The sequence below is a fragment of the Corapipo altera genome, unplaced genomic scaffold (genome assembly GCF_003945725.1).
Source record: "Corapipo altera isolate COAL_440 unplaced genomic scaffold, ASM394572v1 74, whole genome shotgun sequence".
Lineage (NCBI taxonomy): Eukaryota > Metazoa > Chordata > Aves > Passeriformes > Pipridae > Corapipo > Corapipo altera.
This window is the reverse complement of record NW_020884934.1, coordinates 3565106-3586917: the sequence shown is the minus strand read 5'-3', so window position 1 is coordinate 3586917 and position 21812 is coordinate 3565106. Positions and strand designations below refer to the sequence as shown.

At 37.9% G+C, this 21812-nt stretch overlaps 1 protein-coding gene across 1 annotated transcript in view; it reads right to left on the bottom strand.

The window, feature by feature from the left end:
- Positions 1 to 817: 817 nt before the first annotated feature.
- The window catches only part of ZNF654 (zinc finger protein 654), a 31510-nt gene continuing 10515 nt past the window's right edge, over positions 818 to 21812 (bottom strand). Inside the window, exons 3-9 of the mRNA XM_027660014.1 lie at positions 19874 to 19955; positions 18112 to 18247; positions 15108 to 15310; positions 14218 to 14357; positions 9546 to 9687; positions 5007 to 7332; positions 818 to 4663 (exon numbers count right to left, since the gene is read on the bottom strand). Coding sequence (XP_027515815.1) covers positions 4656 to 4663; positions 5007 to 7332; positions 9546 to 9687; positions 14218 to 14357; positions 15108 to 15310; positions 18112 to 18247; positions 19874 to 19955 — 3037 coding nt within the window. The 3' untranslated portion in view covers positions 818 to 4655. The remainder of the gene's footprint in view (positions 4664 to 5006; positions 7333 to 9545; positions 9688 to 14217; positions 14358 to 15107; positions 15311 to 18111; positions 18248 to 19873; positions 19956 to 21812) is intronic.

Sequence of the window (21812 nt, the reverse complement as noted above, 5' to 3'; positions counted from 1 at the left end):
AAAATAGACAACAGCACGTAGTAACCATAGGATAGACATTCAGTTTCACTGTACCTCCCACTCAACTACATTTCATAACCTCTATATCTATTTATATAAATATACTTACAAATTGATATTTATGTATTTTATACCTCTCATAATTGATGGTTATTTTTTCCTACATAATTCTAAAAACAGTTCCCGATGATCTTTTCAACTTCCCAACATACAAAATTCAGTATGTACAAAGTTACCTGCATACTCAAGAACCTCAAAGTCGGCCTTTGTCTTAAACTTAGAGTATTTCAAGCCCCCTTGAGCACCTCTTTGGTCTTTTGAGGTCTACCTAGTTCTTAGATGCCTCCTTGACCCCTGCACCTCAATCTCCCCTTGGGCTCCAAACTCAATATTTAGTCCTCACAATCCAGCTGTGTAACAGGAAACTCAAAGAACATTAAGAATTTACAGGACTGTAATAATTCTAAATAAACCAGCGTTTTCAGATTAAAGTATTGAACTTCCAGAAGCAAAATCAAAACTTGAACGATTTTATGATGAAGACAATTAACCAGAAGCAGAGGGACCTTAAAACAGCTGCATCCAGACTTGTCTGTGGCCCCAAGTTTGCGGTTTGAGCCCTAGGAAATCACTTTAGCAGTTAAATGCCCCCTCCACACCCCTATTTTGAAGCTTAGCTTATTCATGCCTCTGGATCGTCAAGACCTGGCATCCTCACACAGGTGCCAGGCAACTCTCCCATACCAAACACAACACAGCAGCTATGAAGGTTGAGCAGCATTTTCAGAGGGATTCTCCAAAAGACAAGATCAATTTCTATCAACAACAAAGACAATGTTTTATTGAACAAATCTATGTACAGTACAAAAAGGTTTTTAAAATGAAACACTACTGTAGATTTATTGCAGTTTGATGGCTCAGTTTTAATTTGTACTCTTATATAAAATGCAAAGTAAAATAATTTAACATTCAACAAGGAAGCACAAATTTCCTTTCTTGCTGAACCTGTAACAGCTTTTACAAATTAAGAGTCCCAAAATGCATACACTGCATTTAATCAGAAAGGTGTTATACAGTACCAAATAAATTAAGAAAATAGTAACACTACCACCCTCTTTGGGTCTTTTGTCCATAGCACTGGTGTTAAACAATAAAAGAAATGAGTACAGCTGAACCTTCAATGTGATATTAAAATCACAAAGTTTAATGTTATAAATTATCCAAACTATACAATTTATATAATTTTAATGAATATGGCTAAATAACCAAAGTACCAGTGACCTTTCCCCACAGATATCACCACCTTCAACCTACTTTCAGTATTTCTTTTTTTTATGAAAGGTGCCCACCAAATGGCAACTCTTTGAAATTAGAACTTCCATGACCTTTACAGTGAAACATGATTGGGTTAGAGAAGAGTCTTAAAAGGAAAGTCCAAATCCAAGTTGCAGCCAACTGGAGGAATGTTATTGGAACACAATTATCCACAACAAATGCACAAACTTTGATCCAACAAAGCTCCCAAGCTCATGTGTAACTTCAGGCAGCTTTAAGGGAGTTGCAGGCTTACATTACACATGGATTCTAGTATTTATTGAATCAAAGTGATACATCTTGAAGGATTTCCAATTATATCATACAATGCTTCTTAATGCCTGGGAAAAAAACCCAACTTTCAGATCGAGATTTGTAACCTTCTTCAGTCCTAGAAGTTGCAGGCTTAGTACAGGGTAATACTCAACATACTAAAGAATCCTTAAAAAGCATGGAGAATTATCCCACACACATTACACAAGTATCCTTTTCCTTCTGATTCAAGTTGCTTAATACTGCAACTATCTGAGAATACCAACAGGTATCAGAGAGGAGCTTAAAGAAAATGCAATGTCTTCTGAAGTAAAAATCATGACTTAAAAATGTTACCACCCACTTGCTACCTTAGGTCAATTTAATTTACACTTACCATATTTCTGGTAAGTGTTTGGGTTTTTTGCTAATTTTCACCTACAGAAGAATTCATGTTTCCTGTTCTCCAGAGTTGTATCTACTGAACATGTGACATCAACAAACGGTGGTGTCCAAGAAAAGCATCTTTGAACAAAAATGAGTTTAATGCAGGTACAAAAAATTATGGTCACAGTTTATGCATGTACACAGATGCATTTATCTACACACTTAAAACCAAAGAAAATACAAGTCTCAATCGTGATTTTAAAGCATCTTCAAACACATGGAGCTCCAGGGAAAAGGCAAAAAAGCACCAAAGATTAAAGGTACATTGAAAAGATTTTACATAAACATTTTTGTCATATCTACTGACTCGGTTTTCAGATTTTTAGAACTGTAATACTTTAAAATTAACCTTTGTCCCCCCAAAATATATTTAAGCAAATTTAACTAGATTAACAAAGTTAAGAAAAGAAAGGGGAGCCTGGGAACATTCAACATGAAAACTGGGTCCTTAAAAATTAGTTGGTAACTTGAAAGCAAAAAAGGTCAAAGTGCATTTGTCTGATAAGGACCTCTTTAAATTTAAAACAAAATTTTAATGTATTTATATATGTAAATATATATATATTGTGTGTATATATGTATATATAATGAATGATGCATTTAAATCAGGTTTTTTGCAACTGCAAAAAAAGTTTCTTTGGTGCCTCGAACATCATACAAATCTCTGAAAGTGGGCCATGATCGGTGTTGATGTAATGCACACATACCTGTGATCATAATTTTATAACCTTTTCTGTTAATCCAACTCAAAGTTAAGGCAAAAATTTCCTAGAGTTCAAGAGTTAAGATTTTGAATTTGCATTCTTTTTACCTCCCAGGAGGGGAAAACAAAGCAGAAGGAATGCAAATCTGTTTACTTTCACAGAGGATTATTAGCAGAGGCATTGCTGAGCTATTGAGTTTAGTTCCAGAGCTACTTCACAGCTTATCTTACAACACCCTTGGCTTTACAAGTGTGAGCCATTGCTACAGTGAACAGGCTGTATGCACCTCTTGATTTTTTATGCATTAGTTTTTCCATATCTGTTGATTTAAGCCCTACACACACTGCGATGACCTATTCCATAAATAAAATCAGCTGAGTGGGAGCAGTTGGGCTTTGCCATCCCACATTTCTGTGAAGACTCCATCCCTGAACACCACTATCACCACTATCCCTCCCCTGCCTACAATCACATTAAAATTTTACCCGCATAGAACAGGATCCCAAATAAAAACTTGTCAGGTGGCAAGACAGTGTGAGATAAATGAGAGGAGAAATTAGCACAGTAATTGGGCAATGTATGTGTTTGGCACACCTCTGCCTGGGGTGGAAAGACCAAAAACTACAAGGGCATCCTTTTGGTTCCCAAATGTTCTCTATTTCAGTGTCACACATAGAGCTGAAAGACTCACACTTCATGTCTTCACATTCTGATTGTTTCTATGAACAGTGAACTTCAAATAAAGTGCTTAACATTTCACTAACTCCTTCACCAATTGCTGGGAAAGGCTCTTTTCAAGGGATGCTACTAAATAAAGTTTCAATGTGTCTTAAAGAGATTGAATCCAAACCTATTTTCTCCCTTCCTCTAGACAGGAAATAAGTAGTTACAGTACTGAGTTGTGGCCTACCACCATTTATCACACATGTAAAACAGGCTCTTCCTGATCTTTTTTCCCCTCCAACCTCTGCTCTGCTTTTGTCTGCCTTCTCAAATTCTTTTCAGTTACACTAACAGCTGAGGAACCTCTGTATTTGCATAATAATAAACTCTGCTCTGTAATGCAAGTTTAACCTCCTCAACATTCTGCATTTTGTTTCAATCAGTTCCTGTTAAAATCCACATGGATCTGTGCATGTACTGCTTGGATTGGCCTTCCCACACCTACAACAGATGTTTCACAGGACACTCTTTACCTACACCTTCACCTTATCCTTGCAAAGGGCTTCTCTTGCATTGCATCTGATTTCCATTGTGTTTAAGTTTTATATCACATCAACTCACTTTTCCTTGCATGTGCTGTATTTCGAGTTTTTGGCTATTCCAGCATTCCATCTAAAGATTTCTTTCCACATTCCTCTTTGGACTCTGAGTATAAGTTTATTAAATGAGCTCCATGCTTTTGAGCAGATAATGGACTCACACACTTGAGCTTTGAAAAAAGAATGCATGGTTCCTCTATGCATTTCTTATCCATAGTATAATAATTAACACCTTCTGGAATGATTCCTTCCCAGCTGTGTGGACAGACACCCCTTTAACGACACAAACTAAAGCAGTTTTCAGAATTGGCCGGTTTTCCACAAGGCAATTAACATCTCTGCTTTCTCTGCCTGCCTTATTTTCCTTAAACCTTCCTGCTAGAAAGGCTGTGCCATTCACCTTCAATCATCTATTTGGAATGAACATGGCTTTTCAGAGGACTGGTACTTTGGGGATTTTGTAGCAACCTTTCTGGACTCAAGACCTGCAGAGCTCCTATTACTCCTCTGTGAGTTTTGTCTAGAAAATGTGCTTTGTCTTTATCAAGGTCATGTTTCTCTCTAGTAATTTGAGACTGCTTCATGTTTAAGGCCAACTGGGAAACGAACTGATGCTTCTTCATGTAGTGTTTCCTTACACCACTCCTTATCTGATACTTTCCTCCACAACATTGAATCAGGCACCTGTAAAAGAGAATGCATTGGGGTCAAAAAGTAACTCATTCTTTAATCTAGAACACTGCTTATGCTTTTCAACATGTTTAGTTTCAAACATGCAAGGAAAGTCAGACTGAATTACCTCTTCTGTTTGAGGAGAAGGCTTTTCCATCAGAGTTGCTTAAAAATTCTCATCACCTCTTTCTTGTTCTAAACAGCACGTCCATTTAAAAGCCCAATTTAGCCAAGTATTCTGATTTAGTTGTCTAAGTTCTAGCATATATTCCATCAGGCTGTCTGATTTCAAAGACCATTTTCTGATTGGTATTTACCCCCAAAGAAACCAACCCAGAAGGACTGTAGGACTTACTTTCATCATCTGAATCGAATCCAAAGAGCGTCTGACACTTCTTTTGTGCAAGGTGAGCCTCAAGTGCTTCTGAATTACAGTAGATGGTCAAGCAGTTGCCACATCTAAATCTTTCTGTTGTTTTGCTACAAATTTTATCTTGTTCAGAGTAAGCATCTACTTCCTCAGCCAAAATTTTTCTCCGTTTTGGCATGCTAATGTAACGTTCATCAAGGTAACTCGGAGGCAATGGTCTGACATAGGGTTTTGTTAAGATAACACCATATGAAGTAGTCTCTGTTGTCTGATTTGGTTTAGAAGGTACTTGTGAGGCAGCAGCAGCAGCATTATTATTTTGTGGTGCATCGTGACAATTCTGTAAAACTGGTAACACTGACCCATTTTCTGTCCTTGTTTCATCTGCCACTCTGTCCAAAGGTGTCTGTGATGACCTGGATGACGTCTGATGTGGGTCACTGTGCCCATTGACTAGTTGGTCACTAACAACATTACAGTTTTCAGAATTTGGCTGTAACACAGGTGTCTTTTGGTCTATGGAACCTAAAATGGTAGCACTACCCTCAGATGAACTTTCATTTCCATTGTGAATTACGTTATTTGCTTTCTTCTCCACACTTTGAATATATGTCTTTGGTTCTGTAGAATCCTTCCTTGACTTCCAAGTTGGAATTGGTAAATCTACAGTTTCTTTTTCATTAACAGATTCATCATCATCCTGGAAACAGCAAAGTTCTGAAGGATCATCTGAAGAATCTTTTTCACTTGCATCTTCCAAACATTCTGGGGTTTTATTTAAATAATGCTGAGCCTCATGTTCATACAGCAAAGGGAGCTCCTCAAATAGCTCACAGCAGTCTGAAAAATTGCACTGAGCTTTAAACACACTATGACTTTTTGTATGTTCTGCAAGCTCAGCTGACAGCTTAAATCTCTGATTACAATTAAAGTGTAAACAAAAGTAAACATTTGGATACACATGTCTCTTTAGGTGGTCTATAAAATGTTGAGAATCAGCAAATTTTCTCTGGCAGAACCGACACTTTCCTTTATTCCATTTCATTATATGTTGCTGCACCTTCAGATCAGTTGGATGACTTTTCCTTGCATGTTTATTGAGGAACCTTATCTTTTTAAACACTCTAGCACAACCATTAGCAGGGCACTTAAAGGTTCCTTCCTCATCCAATGCATCGAGGTCTTTTTGAGGGCAAAAGGCCCCATTCACTTTATGCAGAACAGGTGACTCTTTACTGGAGTTCTCATCATCTTCAGGCAAACTCTCTGTGCTTAAAGCATCAGGAACATTATTAAAACAGCTGTCACTACTATTTTCAGTAGCATCATCCTGGTCACTTAGATGGTTTTCCACCACATCAAAAACCTGTTCTGCATTCTCATCCTCCTCTTGGACCACTTGCTCAGCACTCGGAGCTATTGCAGCCGCTGGTTCAGTATCTTTGGAACCATCGGAATTCCCATTTTCAAGAGAGAGAGAAACATCAGAACATCCTACTTCCTTAAGAGCAGGAGCCTGCTGACCAGCCTCAAGAACTGCAGCAAGATGTTGCCTTTCTATCTTCCTGACATGGTTCCTCAAGTGCTTCAGCATCAGTCCCTTTTGCCTGAACTTTCTGGTGCAAAGTACACAGGAAAAACTGCCCTTTTTCTGGTGAGCTTGTGCGTGTTTCACAATGTGATCACCGAGAAATTCCTTGTTGCACAGCACACAGCGGTGCCTGGGTTCACTTGCATTCAACATTTTGGATGCCTCCAGAGCTTCATGGTTCTTTTTGGCATTACCTTTGGACCGGGCTCCAGAGCAGTTTTCAGGGTCGAGCTCCCCATTGCTCACATCAGTCAAACAGACACATTCCTCACTCAGAGCCCTGTACTCTGCTGTTTTTTCTGGATTTGCAGTCGAGTTTTCCAGTGTACTTTCACTTAAGCCATCCAAGGCTTTATCCCCCAACAATGCCAAACAATTCTGCTTGATCATCAAGAAATTCCAAAACTCGGGATCAAAAAACAAACCCTTTTTCAAAATGGGAAGCAGTTCAAAACGCACACGGTTTTGAACAGAACTAGTGCACTCATTGTATTCTTCATCTGCACATTTATATAAATGTTCAACAGTGTAGTAAGATTCCAAGGTGCGCTCCAGAAAAAAGATGGAAAGAGCACAAATTCGGAGGATCTCCAAGTCATTTGGCAGAAAATGAGCAATTGCTTTATAAATAAGACTTTTCATGTTGGGATCTTCACGGAGGTCCAGCTGTAGGGCACATCCACATATCTCAACACAGATCTGAAGACCATCCTCACCAACCTGCAGAAATGAAATTATAGTGTACCCAATTATAAAAATGAGGGTAATACAGCTTGCAATTTTGAACAAAAAACACCAGGGAAACCATAACAACTCATGGCCAAGTAATCTAAAGGCCTGAATTTTCAGAATTCCTACTCCACACTTCAGGCTGGGGGCACTGTCATAAAATTGTAACTCAGAGGGACAATCAGAAATATACTGCCCAAAAGGCAGCAGATTAAAGTCAAAAGAGTTTCAGAGAGCTGAGAAATAATTAATACCTTCTATATTTAAATGTTTGTTAACAAATGTAGACAATGCTCCATATGTAGTGGGTTATTAAAAAATAAGACTATTCAGATGCAAACAGAAGTTATTAATACTACCACAAGCATTTTAGAATACAAATCAGGATGAAACTCTTAAACAGCAGCAAATTACTGCATTTCGATCTGTACAGCAGCCCCCATGAAAAATAATTTACAGTTTATTTAGGGCGTAAAATAGGAAGGAGCTCTGTTAAATCAGGTTAATGATAAATAACAACATTTGTTGGGAAACAACTCACCTGTGTGCTGTTGATTACAAACTGTCCAGCCTACAGCTGAATAAACACATCGTGTGGTGGGTGAGCAACTGGCTCAGGGCTTGAGCACAGAGGGTGACAGTGACTGGGGTGACATCGGACTGTGACCTGTCACTAGGGGGGTTCCACAGGGCTCCATCTTGGGCCCTGTGCTCTCCAACATCTTCATAAATTACTTGGAACCAGGGCTGGAAGGGACACTAAGGAAGTCTGCAGATGACCTCAAACTGGGAGGAGCTGTTGAACTCACTAGGGGGCCCTGCAGGGAGACCTGGACAGATCCCAGGGCTGGGAATCACCAACCATGGGAAGTTCAACAAGGGGAAGGGCTGGATTGTGCCCTTGGGATGGGGCAACCCTGGATGGATGGACAGACTGGGGAATGAGAGGCTGGAAAGCAGTGCCAGAAAAGGGCTCTGGGGGTCCTGGTGAGTGGCCACTTGGCCATGAGTCAGCAGTGCCCTGGCAGCCAGGAGGGACATCCCTGTCCTGGGGGGGCACCAGAGAGGGGATTGTCCTGCTCTGCTCTGCCCTGGGGTGGCCTCTCCTGCAATATTGGGGCAGTTTGGGGGGACACAATGGAAGGAAGGTATTGAGCCATTAGAGAGTGTCCAAAGGGGGCAACGAGGATGGGGAAGGGCCTTGGGGGGAAGCCATGTGAGGACACTGAGGGCACTTGGTGGTTCAGCTGGAGGAGACTGAGGGGAGAGCTCACTGCAGTTACAACTTCCTGGGCAGGGGCAGAGGAGGGGCAGGAACTGAGCTCTGCTCTGCGGGGTCCAGGGACGGGACCCCAGGGAATGGCTGGAACTGTGCCAGGGGAGGGTCAGGTTGGATCTCAGGAAAAGGTTCTTCCCCCAGAGGCTGGTTGGGCACTGAACAGGCTCCCCAGGGCAGTGGGCACAGCCCCAAGGCTGCCAGAGCTCCAAGAGGGTTTGGATGATCCTCTGGGGCACAGGGTGGGACTCTGGGGATGGGCCTGTGCAGGGCTGACGGTTGGACTCGATGATCCTTGTGGGTCCCTTCCACCTCAGCCCATTCTGTGATTCTGTGACATCTTTTGCAGATGTTTGTACAGGGCAGTACAAGACTAACATCTGAAGCATGAAATACTGTGCAATTTTCTGAAGCAAAATAATGTCTTCTCCTGTACTATTCTAGCTCTTCCTTTATGATATATTAAGCACTTTTTCAGATTTGATTAGAACTGCTAAAAGGATTCAGAATTTAGCAAGGATGAAGGGTGGATACAACTACACAAGTCCTATTTCCTTGATAAGCCAGGCTGAAGCCCCCTCCCCCAACCAATAAATCGTTCAGATCTATTTCATGTACTTATTAATAATTTCCACATTTATTTATAGAGGATGACATTCCTCAAACTTACTGTAGAAAAAGAAAAGCTCAGAATTCAGTAAAAATAAAACCTTAAAACCACAACTAATCAAGAGTAATCATAATATTGATGCATATTCTGGAACTTGACAAAATTTTTAAGTTAATAGTGTCCTTCCCTATCCCCTGGTTTTTAACTTTCCATAAGAACTGGTCATTATACAATATAAATACAATATAAATATATACAATACAACTTTAACTAGTTACAAAAGGAATGGTGGCTGAGGTAAAAACAAACAGAACTTACTTCATCCTTAATGACTTTCATGAAAGGGAAAATGACTCTGATATTTGTAGCAATTCTTAGGAGCTGGTAGCAGTGGTCAACAAATACTTGTTTTGAAGGGTTAGATTTAAGCTGCAGTTTACTCCAAATGAAGATCAGGTCCCTATTAAGTATAGAATAAAATATTCCAATTAGATTGAGTTTTAGAACTCTATCACTAAGCATGATGCATTACTAAAGACAATTATTTGCATGTTCTGTGACTAAAATCATATTTGAGGGCTTAATACCAATCTAATTAACACCACAACGTGCACAATGAAAAATGCAACTTAATTACTTTGTTAAAGCATTCAGGTATCTCCTATCACTGAGCCAATTAAATATTCAACAAAATATTAACATATTCAGTTTAGTTTATAGAGAGAACTGCACAATAAAATTTGATGGTACAGATCTAACCCTTAACGTCACAGGCAGAAAACATCAAGCTCTGTGTGTTCTCAGGATTAAGGTACTTTCAGTGCAAGGATGAAGAGTCCTTCAGGAAAAGAAGCTTCTGAATGTGGAAAGTGGAAGCATTGTAGAAAGGTAACTTCTGCTATGATCCAGTGACAGGAATAGTGACGTTCTCCAGTTATGTGCATTACAACACAACTTTCTGCCAATAGCAATTATATGAAGGTATCAGGCTCTACAGCTATTCCTGCATCTCTGGGATCTTCAGTCAAATAACATTCCTGCCTGAGAAGGAAAGCCAAGAACAGGCTGCTGGGCTCTGCAGCAGAGCTGCTACACAGGTAATGTGCTCAGCCTGTAAAATAGAGCTAATTGAAATGTACAGCCTGTAAATTCTATGCACTTTAATTCAGAGACTCAGAAAGGCAACTGGACTTAACTTTTAGTGATAAGATTTGCCAGCACAAAGATTTCACACAGGAGAAGATGAATTAGGACTGTTTAGGAAGAAATCCCACCTCAACATTACAATGAAAACAGGACTGACTTCCATTTTCTGAAAGAAGACACTTTTCTATTCCACCAGTGTCCTCCCTCAGAAAACAAATGTAATTACTGACAAAATATCTGGTTGATCTTCCAGAGTCTCCAGTCTGTGCCAGCTACAAATGAAACCTTTCAGGATTAAGCTTCTCTTAGTAAGGTCAGTGCCTGAATGAAGGGAAGTGATGGAACTGCCTATGACAAAACACCAACTTCACCTTTCAATTTAGGACAGCTCTATAGTTGTGTTTGACATTTTAAGAGCTAGACAAGAGAGCTTGATTGTTTTCTTTCATTCAGAACCCAAGAAAACTAAGGTTGAAAGAAAGATTAAGCTTACATCATGAAACTGTGAAAAGGGATACCTATAAGCAGCTCTATGCACAAAAAATTAGTCCTGCAGGTTTTCTAACGATATAAGCTGTCCAGGCTGGAAATCTGATTTCTACATCTTTGCTGATTTCACACAGAAGTTTAAAATGAGTGTCTTTGTGGACCAAACCATTCATAACAACTCAGTAAAAGTCTCAATCTGAAGTACAGAAGTAAGAACTGAATATTTCTGCTGTTATATGTTACCACAACTGAATAATCCAGTTTACCTCTGCTTTGCCTCATACCATTTCAGAGCAACCCATTTCAACATTAATCCCAGAAAATTTGAGAAAACTCAAATTATCCTTGTGAGAGATTAGTGGTTGAAGTGGTTTGTGGTGCTCAGACAAGTGTGATGGCTGGCACAAGGAAAGAGCTGAAAAGGGAATGGAGAAAACAAAGTATGAGGAACAGCTCCCTGGGGGAAGAGCAAGGTGTTAACCACCATTTGACTAGACCCTACATTTTAGTCTTTTAATCTTATTTTTCTTGTAGACATGGTGGCTTCTTCTCAAGCACATTTCTGACTTTGACAATCATCAAGGATTAAAGTCTTCTTAAGGAGCTGATTGGACTCTTTCAACCACTTCTGTGCTTTAGATACCAACTTTCACACTGAAGTCAGCAGCACTTGAGGTATTTCAGTGCCACTGACCAGAACACAGATGATGAATCTGAGACAACAAAGGCAGGGGTAGTTTTCTCTTTGCACAATCATTATGGCAGGGTAGTATAATACTTAAAGACCTTTACTTCTTGGATGGTATAACTTACTTCACACTGAGGCCTTTCCTACATTTTTACAGACTTGTGTTAGGGCCATTTAAATTGTTACTGTGAGATCACAGAACTCAGTACCTCTTTACCAGAGGCAACCATGCATTCCAGTCTCTTAACTACCTACAAAATACCACAACCACTGTACATCTCCATCAGCAACAGAAGATGATGGTTAAACCCACCCTGCCTGAGCTAGATCTCAAACCTTTGATAAGCAGAAGGTCTGTCTTTCCTTGGGTATAGAGAGCACACTTTACCAAAAGACTGATCAAAAATGTGGTAAAAATTCCTTGACTTACTTTGAATTTACTGCATAGGAATCACTTGAAAACAGCCAAAACAGCATTTAAAAAATTGCCTGGCAGAGAAGGAAGGCAATCCTGCTGTGCCTGTTTATGACTGTTCCATCAAAACAGTGTCTTGCTGAAGAGACATCACCTTAATACTACATCACTATGGACTGACCTCTCACCAATACCTCATACGAAAGTATGTCTAGTAAGACCAAACACAGTTTGCTTTGTGATTAATTTGTAAGTGGGCTTTGATTTCACGTGAACAATTCAGTTCATCTAAATCTAGAATTTATTCTTAACATCAATGAAAGTAAGAGTTGTGCAACAGAGCTGCTTAAGTTCATCTTCCTCTGAGATGGCAGTTGATAGTTTCACCTTGAAGACTTCATACAGGTAGCAAATATCTGCTAGTTACAACTTTCTAATTTATTTTGCTGTCTTAACTTTGCTACTTAACTTTTGCCCTCAATTCCAGACAAGGTGAGATGACTTATGCTGTGCTGAAGACATTAAAATCTCCTCTAGGGAAAAATACGCTCTCGAAGCTAAATTAACCTGGCTCCTACTTCTTCAAAAATTTGAATTACAGTGTAGTCATCACATGATGATGTAGTACATGCAGCCTTCATATGATCTATTAAGCATTATACAGAATTCTCTTGTTGGGAACACAATTGTTACGGCTCAGCATCTGTAAAGAATGAAACAGCTGTTTGAGCTGCACAGATGTAACTGCTCTGAACTCTTCCAAAGATTCCCAAGTTCTCTATTCTGAACGGCAGATTAAAAGACTGAGATCGTTTCCTTCTAAAACAAGTATCCAAAAGTACTTGAGTCTCTTCTGGAATTTCATCTTTGAAAGAACATAAGGAGATACATCTTGTTTGGAACAGCAATTTCAAAAATGGATGATGCAAAATCAGATTGGTAATAGCAAGGCTAACATTATATAGCATAAGATATAAGAAGGTGGTTTAATTACAGTATTAAAAATGCATTTTTTAAAAACACTGAATCCCTGAAACAGAAAGCACTAGCCATGTAATTAATACATGTAGGTTATATCTGTCAATTCCCTAAAAAATAAGAAGTCAGGAGAGGCAGCATTTGGGCAGGATAGGGATTCCATTCTAAAGTGGCCACGGGGCCCACACAAACTATGTACCTTTTCAGTTGAACTTCTGTCCAGTGAGAACAGCCATGACCACCTTTTTCTGGACAGACTGAATGAAAAACACCACCAGCTACTGCCAACACACTGTACTATAAATGTATGTCAACCATAATCCCAAAGGTTTTGATTGGACAATTACTCATCCAGTAGTTAAGGAATAAATTTAGTAACAAATCAAACATTATCATGTCTGACCTTCGTTACTTCAAGACAAAAAAACCTTTTCAATTCCTTGAAATCAGGGAACACAGAAATCCTAGAGATTCTAAACTCCATGTGAAAATTAGTTATGCAGATGAATAATTTGACCTCAATTGACGGAAGAAGAAGATCAAATTCTTGCTAAGCTGTTTTGCTTTAACTACATCATCAAACAAACAAATAAAGCATACTTTATATCAAGGAATGCAGATGTTCCTTCAGGTACACAAAATACAAAGGCTAAACAGAAGAATTATCTTCCTTCCTTTCAGTCCTCAGAATGATGAAATTTGTTAACAACTCTCTAGAAAACACTTTTTACCCCTAAAAACATCCAAGTATCAAGATGATTCAATGTGTATGAAGACATTCTTACTTAAATGTTTTCTAAAGGACCATCATTTATGTAATGGCTCTGCTTATGATGTAGAAGTTTCCATAATCAATAGTACATTTCAGAATGACATATTCTCTTTATAGACACATTTAGACACACACTACAGCTACAGAGCAAAATATCTTCATTGTTAAGAGTCTACAGACTGCATATTGTTACACATTGCTAATCATAAATGCTTATAATAAATTTTTAGGTATTTATAGCCTCAGGTATGTAAAGGCTCACTCTTCTCTTAATTTGAAGCAGTTAGTAAATGTTATGTACTATGTACTACCACTGCACACGACCCTGTGTAAAAAGGCAAACAGGCACAACAGATGCACTAGGAATGTTTAAAAATTGTGTTAGAACGTTTTTTAATTGGTATTTTAAACTTGAGCTACATCTTAAAAGTTAGGTGAGTTTCATTTTGGCAACAAGCATTTATTTCCTGCTAAGCTGCTTCACCAGAAATAAAGTATTTACCATATACAATACATGTCCCCATTTTGGAGCTGTGGGACTAGGAAGGATTCACAAAGCTGTAAGGCTAAGGTAGTCTTCCCTTCTTTTTCAGTGTTGCAGATGATCTCAATTCCACTCTTGCAATCAGTCCTCAACAAGTGCTATACAATTAAAATAAAATCAATTTAGATCAGTTGGCTGACATGAAATAAAAACCTACCAGACCTTGCTATACTAAAGTTACTGAAAACTTCAGGAATTGCTATTAACATAGGGCGGCTTTGGAACAGCTTTTGTGTAGGTCTGTAAATTAAGATTTTGGAGGTATCTAGAGCTCCTTCGTATTTCTTACAGTAGTGACCATCAGAATAATTGTCTGAAAAATTAAAATACTACACAAAAGCACTTCTTTGCATGATGGGAGCTTGTTCTTAAAACAAGGTTAAGAAAAGCACTGTTATCTAGTAAGTGCTACTACTGGAAAAAGCAGGGCCACATTCAGCTCAAGTGTCATTTTACACAAAAGGACATCATTAAAAAATTTCAAGCCTACCAAAACTATATAATGTACAGAACACTGGACTGGCATCAATTAGGCTCAAGTGCTTTTACTAAAATAATAGTCTACAGTAAAATAGTCAATACACTAAAGTCACAAAATATTAATGATTTAAGTTATTTAGGGAACATACCCACGAGCACACTTGAACCAAAAAAATTGCATTTAGGTCAATAAGATCTGCAGGCACTTAACATTTACCACCTCTAAGCTTAAGCCAGAACTAAGTTAAGCCTGATTTTATGACATTTGGTTCTACAAAAGCAGAGTTCCACACGCTCCTCTTGACAACTTGTACCCAGCAAGTATAAAGTCCCACTTCATGAAAACAATGTATACTGACAAACAATACCTCCTGGAATAGCTGATCTTCTAATGGTGACATATAAAGACAGGTGAAAAGAGCTTGATGGAAATACAGATCTTTACTGATATCTGGATGATTTATGCAAGATTTGATAAGAGCCATTGCCTCAGGGATGCGTTCACAGGCAATAAGGTATCTGGCACGCAGTTCAAAGAACAGTGGATTTTCAGAGCTTAAATATTTGTTAACTGTACAGAAAAGAAAGATTTAAAGGCAATTAGAATATGAAGTCCAACCAACAATTATTTTTATGTTGTTTTTAATAGTGCAATGTCAACAAATAATATTAAAAAAATTAAGGCTCTGCTAAAGAATCGATCAAATATTAAGTTAAATACCATAAATCTGTCCTTCTGCCTGGAAACAAATTGTTATTTTTCTTACACCAGTAATCTAGTTCAGTATTTTGTTTCTAACAGATTAACACAAGGTGTTGTAAAGGATTAGTAAGATTTACACTATATAGAAGATGCAAACATTTTAAAAAAAATTCCCTCCTTTCTCAGCACTGGAATCTGGGTGACTGTCAAAAGTATGATTGATATCACTTCCAAACTATAATCACAAATATTTAAAACAACTCAGGATACTCATTACCCATTAAAATGTAAGACCTCAAAGTGATGAGAAAAAGGTTAACTACAATCCACATGCTGTTGCCTTAAGCAGCTTTGAATGCCTTGATTTTTCTTGCCATAGTGGAAAATATACTTTTCCCTTCCTCTAAAAGTGCTACTGGGCACAATTTATATCTAAATACCTTTTAATCCTAGCCCCTGATTTCTGGAATTCTGTTTTTCAGACCTAAAAGATAATCTTAAAGCTAACATATAAGTGAAATAATCTCAACTGAGATACTAAAAATATTTAACATTTAAGTAACTGGAAATTCAGAAATCCCTAGAAGACATACTTTAGATCTCTAAGAGAAACAGGATTTCTCTAGCATCTTTATTTTTATGGAAGCTAATGGTGTAACACGCTAAAAAAGGAATATTATTCAAGGTGTTAGGTTTCAGATTATACTTGTTAAAAGGAAAAAAAAAAAATCTAATTCCCACTATCCATTTGCACTTCTGGGTACAAACTCAGTAAACAAGAGGACTCAAAGGAAAGCCAGTGTCTAACTGAGGTCATTCACTGCAAGAAAAAGTGATTATACAGAAAAGTCCCTAGAGCCAGGTAAAGATGTCAACAACTCCCTTAGACAGTAATTAAGTGGGTGCACCTCTCTAATGATCTTTTCTAGATCCTCACATTAGACCACCTTATTCTCCCTAATCTATCACAAGTTTATTGCTCCAGTGTTTCAACCCTACAATTTTTCTTTAAACCAAATAACTGCCTTTCTTTCCAGCCATCTCAAAATAGAATGCAACATCTCAAAGTATGCTACAACTCATGTAAAGACAGACACAGAGAGGTTAGTCTTGGCCTAAGCTGCTCCAGACAGTTAATGAATCCAAGACAGGATTATGTAGTTCACACAAACTGACTTTTGCAAGTAATGGTTGGTGATTCAGCAATAGGCAGCTTTCCCCATTAGAAATAATGATCCCTGAGGGAACTACATGGCCAAATATACAAAATATACACCAAATAATGCTAGCCTGTAAAGTAGCACAGAATGTCTGCTTTCTGTAAGACTTGACAAGAATCAGGTTTTAGAGGAAGTGAGATGAGAAAGAACGAGCTTCCAAAATGTCATTCTCTAACATAAAACATTTGTCATCACAGATGAGATGTCAAGGGTGTGTGGGGATATCAGAAGATAAAAAGCAGAGAAAATATCTCAGCAGAGGGAAAGGAGATGCAGCCTGAAACAAAACGAAACAAAGCGATCATCTGGGGACAACAGGCAGTCTTATTCCTACTCTGCCAGGTTAAAACTAAGTAAACGTCCTCAAACTGTTACCAGAGAGGTTTCATGATGATCAAGAGAATCATTACAGCAAAGGATAAGCTAATTCTTTGCTGGAGAGACAGAGATTGAGACCTAACCTCACATCATAATCAGCAAAACCGTGCAGTGCAGAACAAAACAAGGTTAATCCTTGTTTTCATTTTGTTTCTGTACATATTTGACTAGAACTAAACCAGATATATTATAAAAATAATGGGCAAATGTGTTGCTCGAGCACTTGCTTCACAACAGAGACAAAACAACAAAGACTACGCCTTCAATCATGTTAATTTGCTATCAAAATACTTTTTCTGGTTAAGGAGGCAGGCTCAACTTTAATCCTCTTCCTCTCTCTACAGAACGAGCACACTGTCAGAAACACAGGACTGAGTTTGTATCATGCACTACACCATGGCAACTAGAGAAAAACTAGCATTTGCCATCACCATCAAATAGAAACAACTTTCAAGAGATCCTCTGTGAGCACTGCTGGTAAATGTTGAGATATTAGTAAAGACTTCGCTGTAGATTGGATATTTTTCCTCTTACGAAGTTTCATTAACATTCCAGTGATTTTGTTTCCATCTTTCTCCTACTCTCAGCTCTAGGAATTACACACACACAAACAGAGAGCAGCTGTCACATGTAATCAAGGGCATTGCTGTAAACAGAACCCAGAAAAGCCACAAGCCCAACTATTTACAATTTAAAAGAAAAATTAAATGAGTCTGACGGGTATTTATGAGACATAAATACACATCAGATCTTCTCCAGTAGCCTAAGTGAAGTCAGGTCAGTCTCCAATGCTCTGTCAGGGGTTGCACACCTAGATTTGGTAAATCCATGCCATGAATTTTATGAACCACCTGTGTCTGAACAATCTGATTTCTACACTATAAAATAAGACTTAAACCAGTAGCAAAGAAATTTACCTTTCTTTCAAATAAAAGAGGGACCAGTATGTTTTTCTACAGAAAAATAAACTGTGTGCAATGCCAGCTGACAATACCTGACTAATAGTTTAAAAAAAGCATAATTTAACACATCTTTCAGTGCTCTAGAAAATTACTGTGGTAAATGAAGTACCTAATTCCTGTGACACAGGCTTTGCTTTCAGAATTGCTTGTAATACTGGATCCTCCCATGGTCCACCATCTCGAATGATTCGGGTCACTAGTTCCAGGTTCATATTTCTGTATTTGTTTAGCAGGTTCTGACATTCCTACATGCAAAAAGAAAAGCAATGAGGGAGAAGAAAAAGATGTTGTCTAAAAACAGTTAGGCTATCCAAAAGATACAAAACAAGAAACCCACACATGTTTGAGTATTTCCTCAGTCAGCAATTGGAGCTACAAAGTCTTTCACTGACAGATTTAGACGTGTCAGTGCTGGATTTGTGATCCAGTGATGGTGTCTGAATTCCAGGAGGGAAAAATTAATTAAGCCACATGAGTCACCAGCCCTCAAGCAACCATTTTTCTCCAGATCTCCATGCATAAGAAACTGTCTGCCTATAATATTAGGAAATGCTTTAGTCACCCGTGATTTTCACATGTCAAGTTCCCTCTCATCCCCACACCTTGTTATTTGCTGGTAAAGTGTCAATATTAACATTAATGGACAGAAAATTTTAATCATGAGAAAGTTACCTAATTTTGAAACAAAAAATGCAGCTGAAGAATGGTTTCCATGCACATACAATTACCTTCTTCACATATGCTTTCCTGCTGCAAGTTTTTATTTTCAAACCAATTTTTTCTTTTAGATTCAAAAGAGTATGTTTGATGGTAAGCAGTGGTTAAGTAACTGAAATAATGCTTTTCACTACCAGTTTTATGACACAACTGAGGCAGAAATTCTTTATTTAGAAAACTGTGCAAAGATATATTTTAAAACATTTACTGTTTAAAAGTAAAAAGGCAATTGAGAACTGTAATACAAAAGTACACATCACATTTTTTGCTAAAGTCTTTCTTATTCAGAGACTGCTTTTGACAAGCACTTATTGTAGGACTGTCCCACTACCCTTTTGTGAGAGACTAAGCCACTGCTTGCCCACATTCTTCCACTAATTGTAATCAAGCAAGTAATGGCTGCTGGTTTGATAATTAAAGGTAATCAGTGCTGATACATTAATTTGTAGAAGCACTAACAGACAGGTATCACCATAAAAATAACTGAGGAATAGCTGTTTTTCAAACTGCAGCTCCATGACCAGCATTAACAGAAGACACAACCTCGTTTTTCATACTTTCTTTCCCTACAAAGTTTCCTCTCATGGTGGTACAAGTGCCTGTGGTCCCATGCAGTGAACTCAACCCTCAAAATCAGGTTAAAATACCAAAACCAAACCCCACACTTATCTGGCAAAAAAAGGGCATATTTTTAACCCAAGATCACTTATCTTATGCAGTTATATAGAGTCAAACAAAACTTTGTCCCAATCTATGCAAGAACAGAACAGCTGCATATGTAATTTGTGCTGACCTGAGGATTTCACTGAGGCAGAGTTTCGACTTCAAATTTACTGTTTAAAACCACAGTGGGGAAACAGGAGGTTTCGTGTCATGACACTGGATGACATTAAGCTCTAAACAGACACAAATAAGCAAGGCTTCCTTCTTCTATGTAGGAAATGCACAAAATACGACTAACAAGATTGGTACTACAAAGAGAAGTACATTTTGCTTACTCTGAGTAGATTCATAGAGCAAAATTGATGACAAATGAAAGAATAAATGGTTTTCCCTTCAATGGTGTATTTCCTCCAGGTTATATACCCACAAAAACTGTCTTTACATCACCTAAAATAACATTACAAGGTTTATATGAAAGCAGGCAACACTACCTGGATTGAACCTAAAATATCTTTCAAAGGATCTTCATAGAACTCATCCTTTCCAAAGAACAGCAGCAATTCAAAAAAACTCCTAAAAAACAGAAGTAGTGACAAGTCAAGCTAAAAACATTCATTCAAAAAAATGAAACTACTACAAGTCTAATAATTTTCACAGAACTTAAAATCACAATTCTAGACCCCGTGCCCATGCTGGAGTCATTCAAATACAACACAGCTCTATATAAGCTAACAAGACCAAACTGGCAATAATATAGATTATAGTGAAAAGTCAACTTAAAATCCCTCCTGTTGCACTTTTTTCACAAGTTCATCGCTTTAGGATTCACAGCATCTGCCTGATCTTCTCCCTCAAGAGGTCTTGTATCCTCCATACAACAGTGAACCTTCTCAAGAGCCAAAGAATTTGTCAGATGTGCAGCAATTTTAAGGAAGAAAGCAAGATTTAAGACAAATCAGGCGCATGTGCAGCAACAAGTGTTACCTCAGAAGTGGCAGACGCAGGAGCAAGCAGAGCTGATCCTTTCAATCTATATTTAAACTGACTTGTGGCCTCTATATTTTCCATCATCTTAAAATACCAGTCTAGCATTTTATTTCTTTTAAATATAGTGATATAGACAAACAATCCTGTTAACAGGTTTTTAAGTCAAGATCTTGCCAGTGCAATTTCCTTCCTGACCTACTAGTCTTTCGTTGCAACTGCTCTTGAAACAAAAGGCAGGTATTCATGAACAGCTGGACAAGGAACCCTTTGCAGAACAATTAAATTCACTGCAGTTATCCCCTAATTTCAAGTCAAACTTCAAAATATTTGAAGGTAACGCCCAAAGTACAAAACAAAATGTTATGGTTTTAATAAAGCAAATTCAAAAAAGTTCATTTTTCCTCTGAATAACATTTTCAGAAATACTGTGCATTAAAATATTCACACAGACAAAATTAAGTTTTCTATAGTAATAATGGCAAAGGATCATAAAATTTGATTTCCTTTAGACTATGCTGCAGTAATTTTTTTCCTAACCAGGGATAAACTATGCCAAAAACAGACCTAGAAAAATGAAGTTACAAATTCATTATGTTCAGTGACAGAATTTTTCCCCAACTCATATATGGAATGAAAAAACAACCACTATCTAAATAAGTCCTTTGTTCTGAAAAAAAACATTATCTCATTTCATGTTAAACAAAATTTTGCAGCACATTTGACTCTCAGGAAAGGTCAGACATGAGTCATGTCAGGATCTGGAAAGCAGCCAAACCAGAACTTCAATAATAAGACAAAACTAGTTATAGCAAGTGATGTGTGCTTGTGTTTAAATCTGCTTCGACTGATTTAATAAGAACAGGACTTTGAGAAAAAAATCTGTAAATAAATAGTGAGCAAGTGTAAACTGTAATTTACTTCTCTATCACTGCACCTGCTTATCACACACTTTTCAGAATAATAAAGGAAGCCATCAAAATACTTCTATTTCCTCATTACCAGTTTCCATTCAGTTAAAATTCAGGCAATTCCAAGATGGTCCAAGTTATCTTAAAACCTGCAGCATTGCACATCCACATTTATATCTATATCTAGATTTATCACATCACTAGTTTGGTATTACTGGCACCAGAAGATTGCCCAAGACCACTGGCACCAGTAGGAAAAACCCTGGGATTAATGACAATACAGATGCTCCTCCATTTGATATGAATAGCAAGGCCATTAAATATAGGAAATAAAACAGTTATTGTTAAGAGTTTATTGTCTGGTTACCAAGGAAATCTTACTCAAGTATGAAAATACAGTCAGGAAGATTTTTTGCTCTCCAAGAACTAAGACTTAATATACACACGATTTTCAAAAGATATTCCAGCAAGGTTTCCCAGGTAACTGCAGCTACTGAGCCCTGGGATCCCTTTATATCACATCACATGCAAAAAA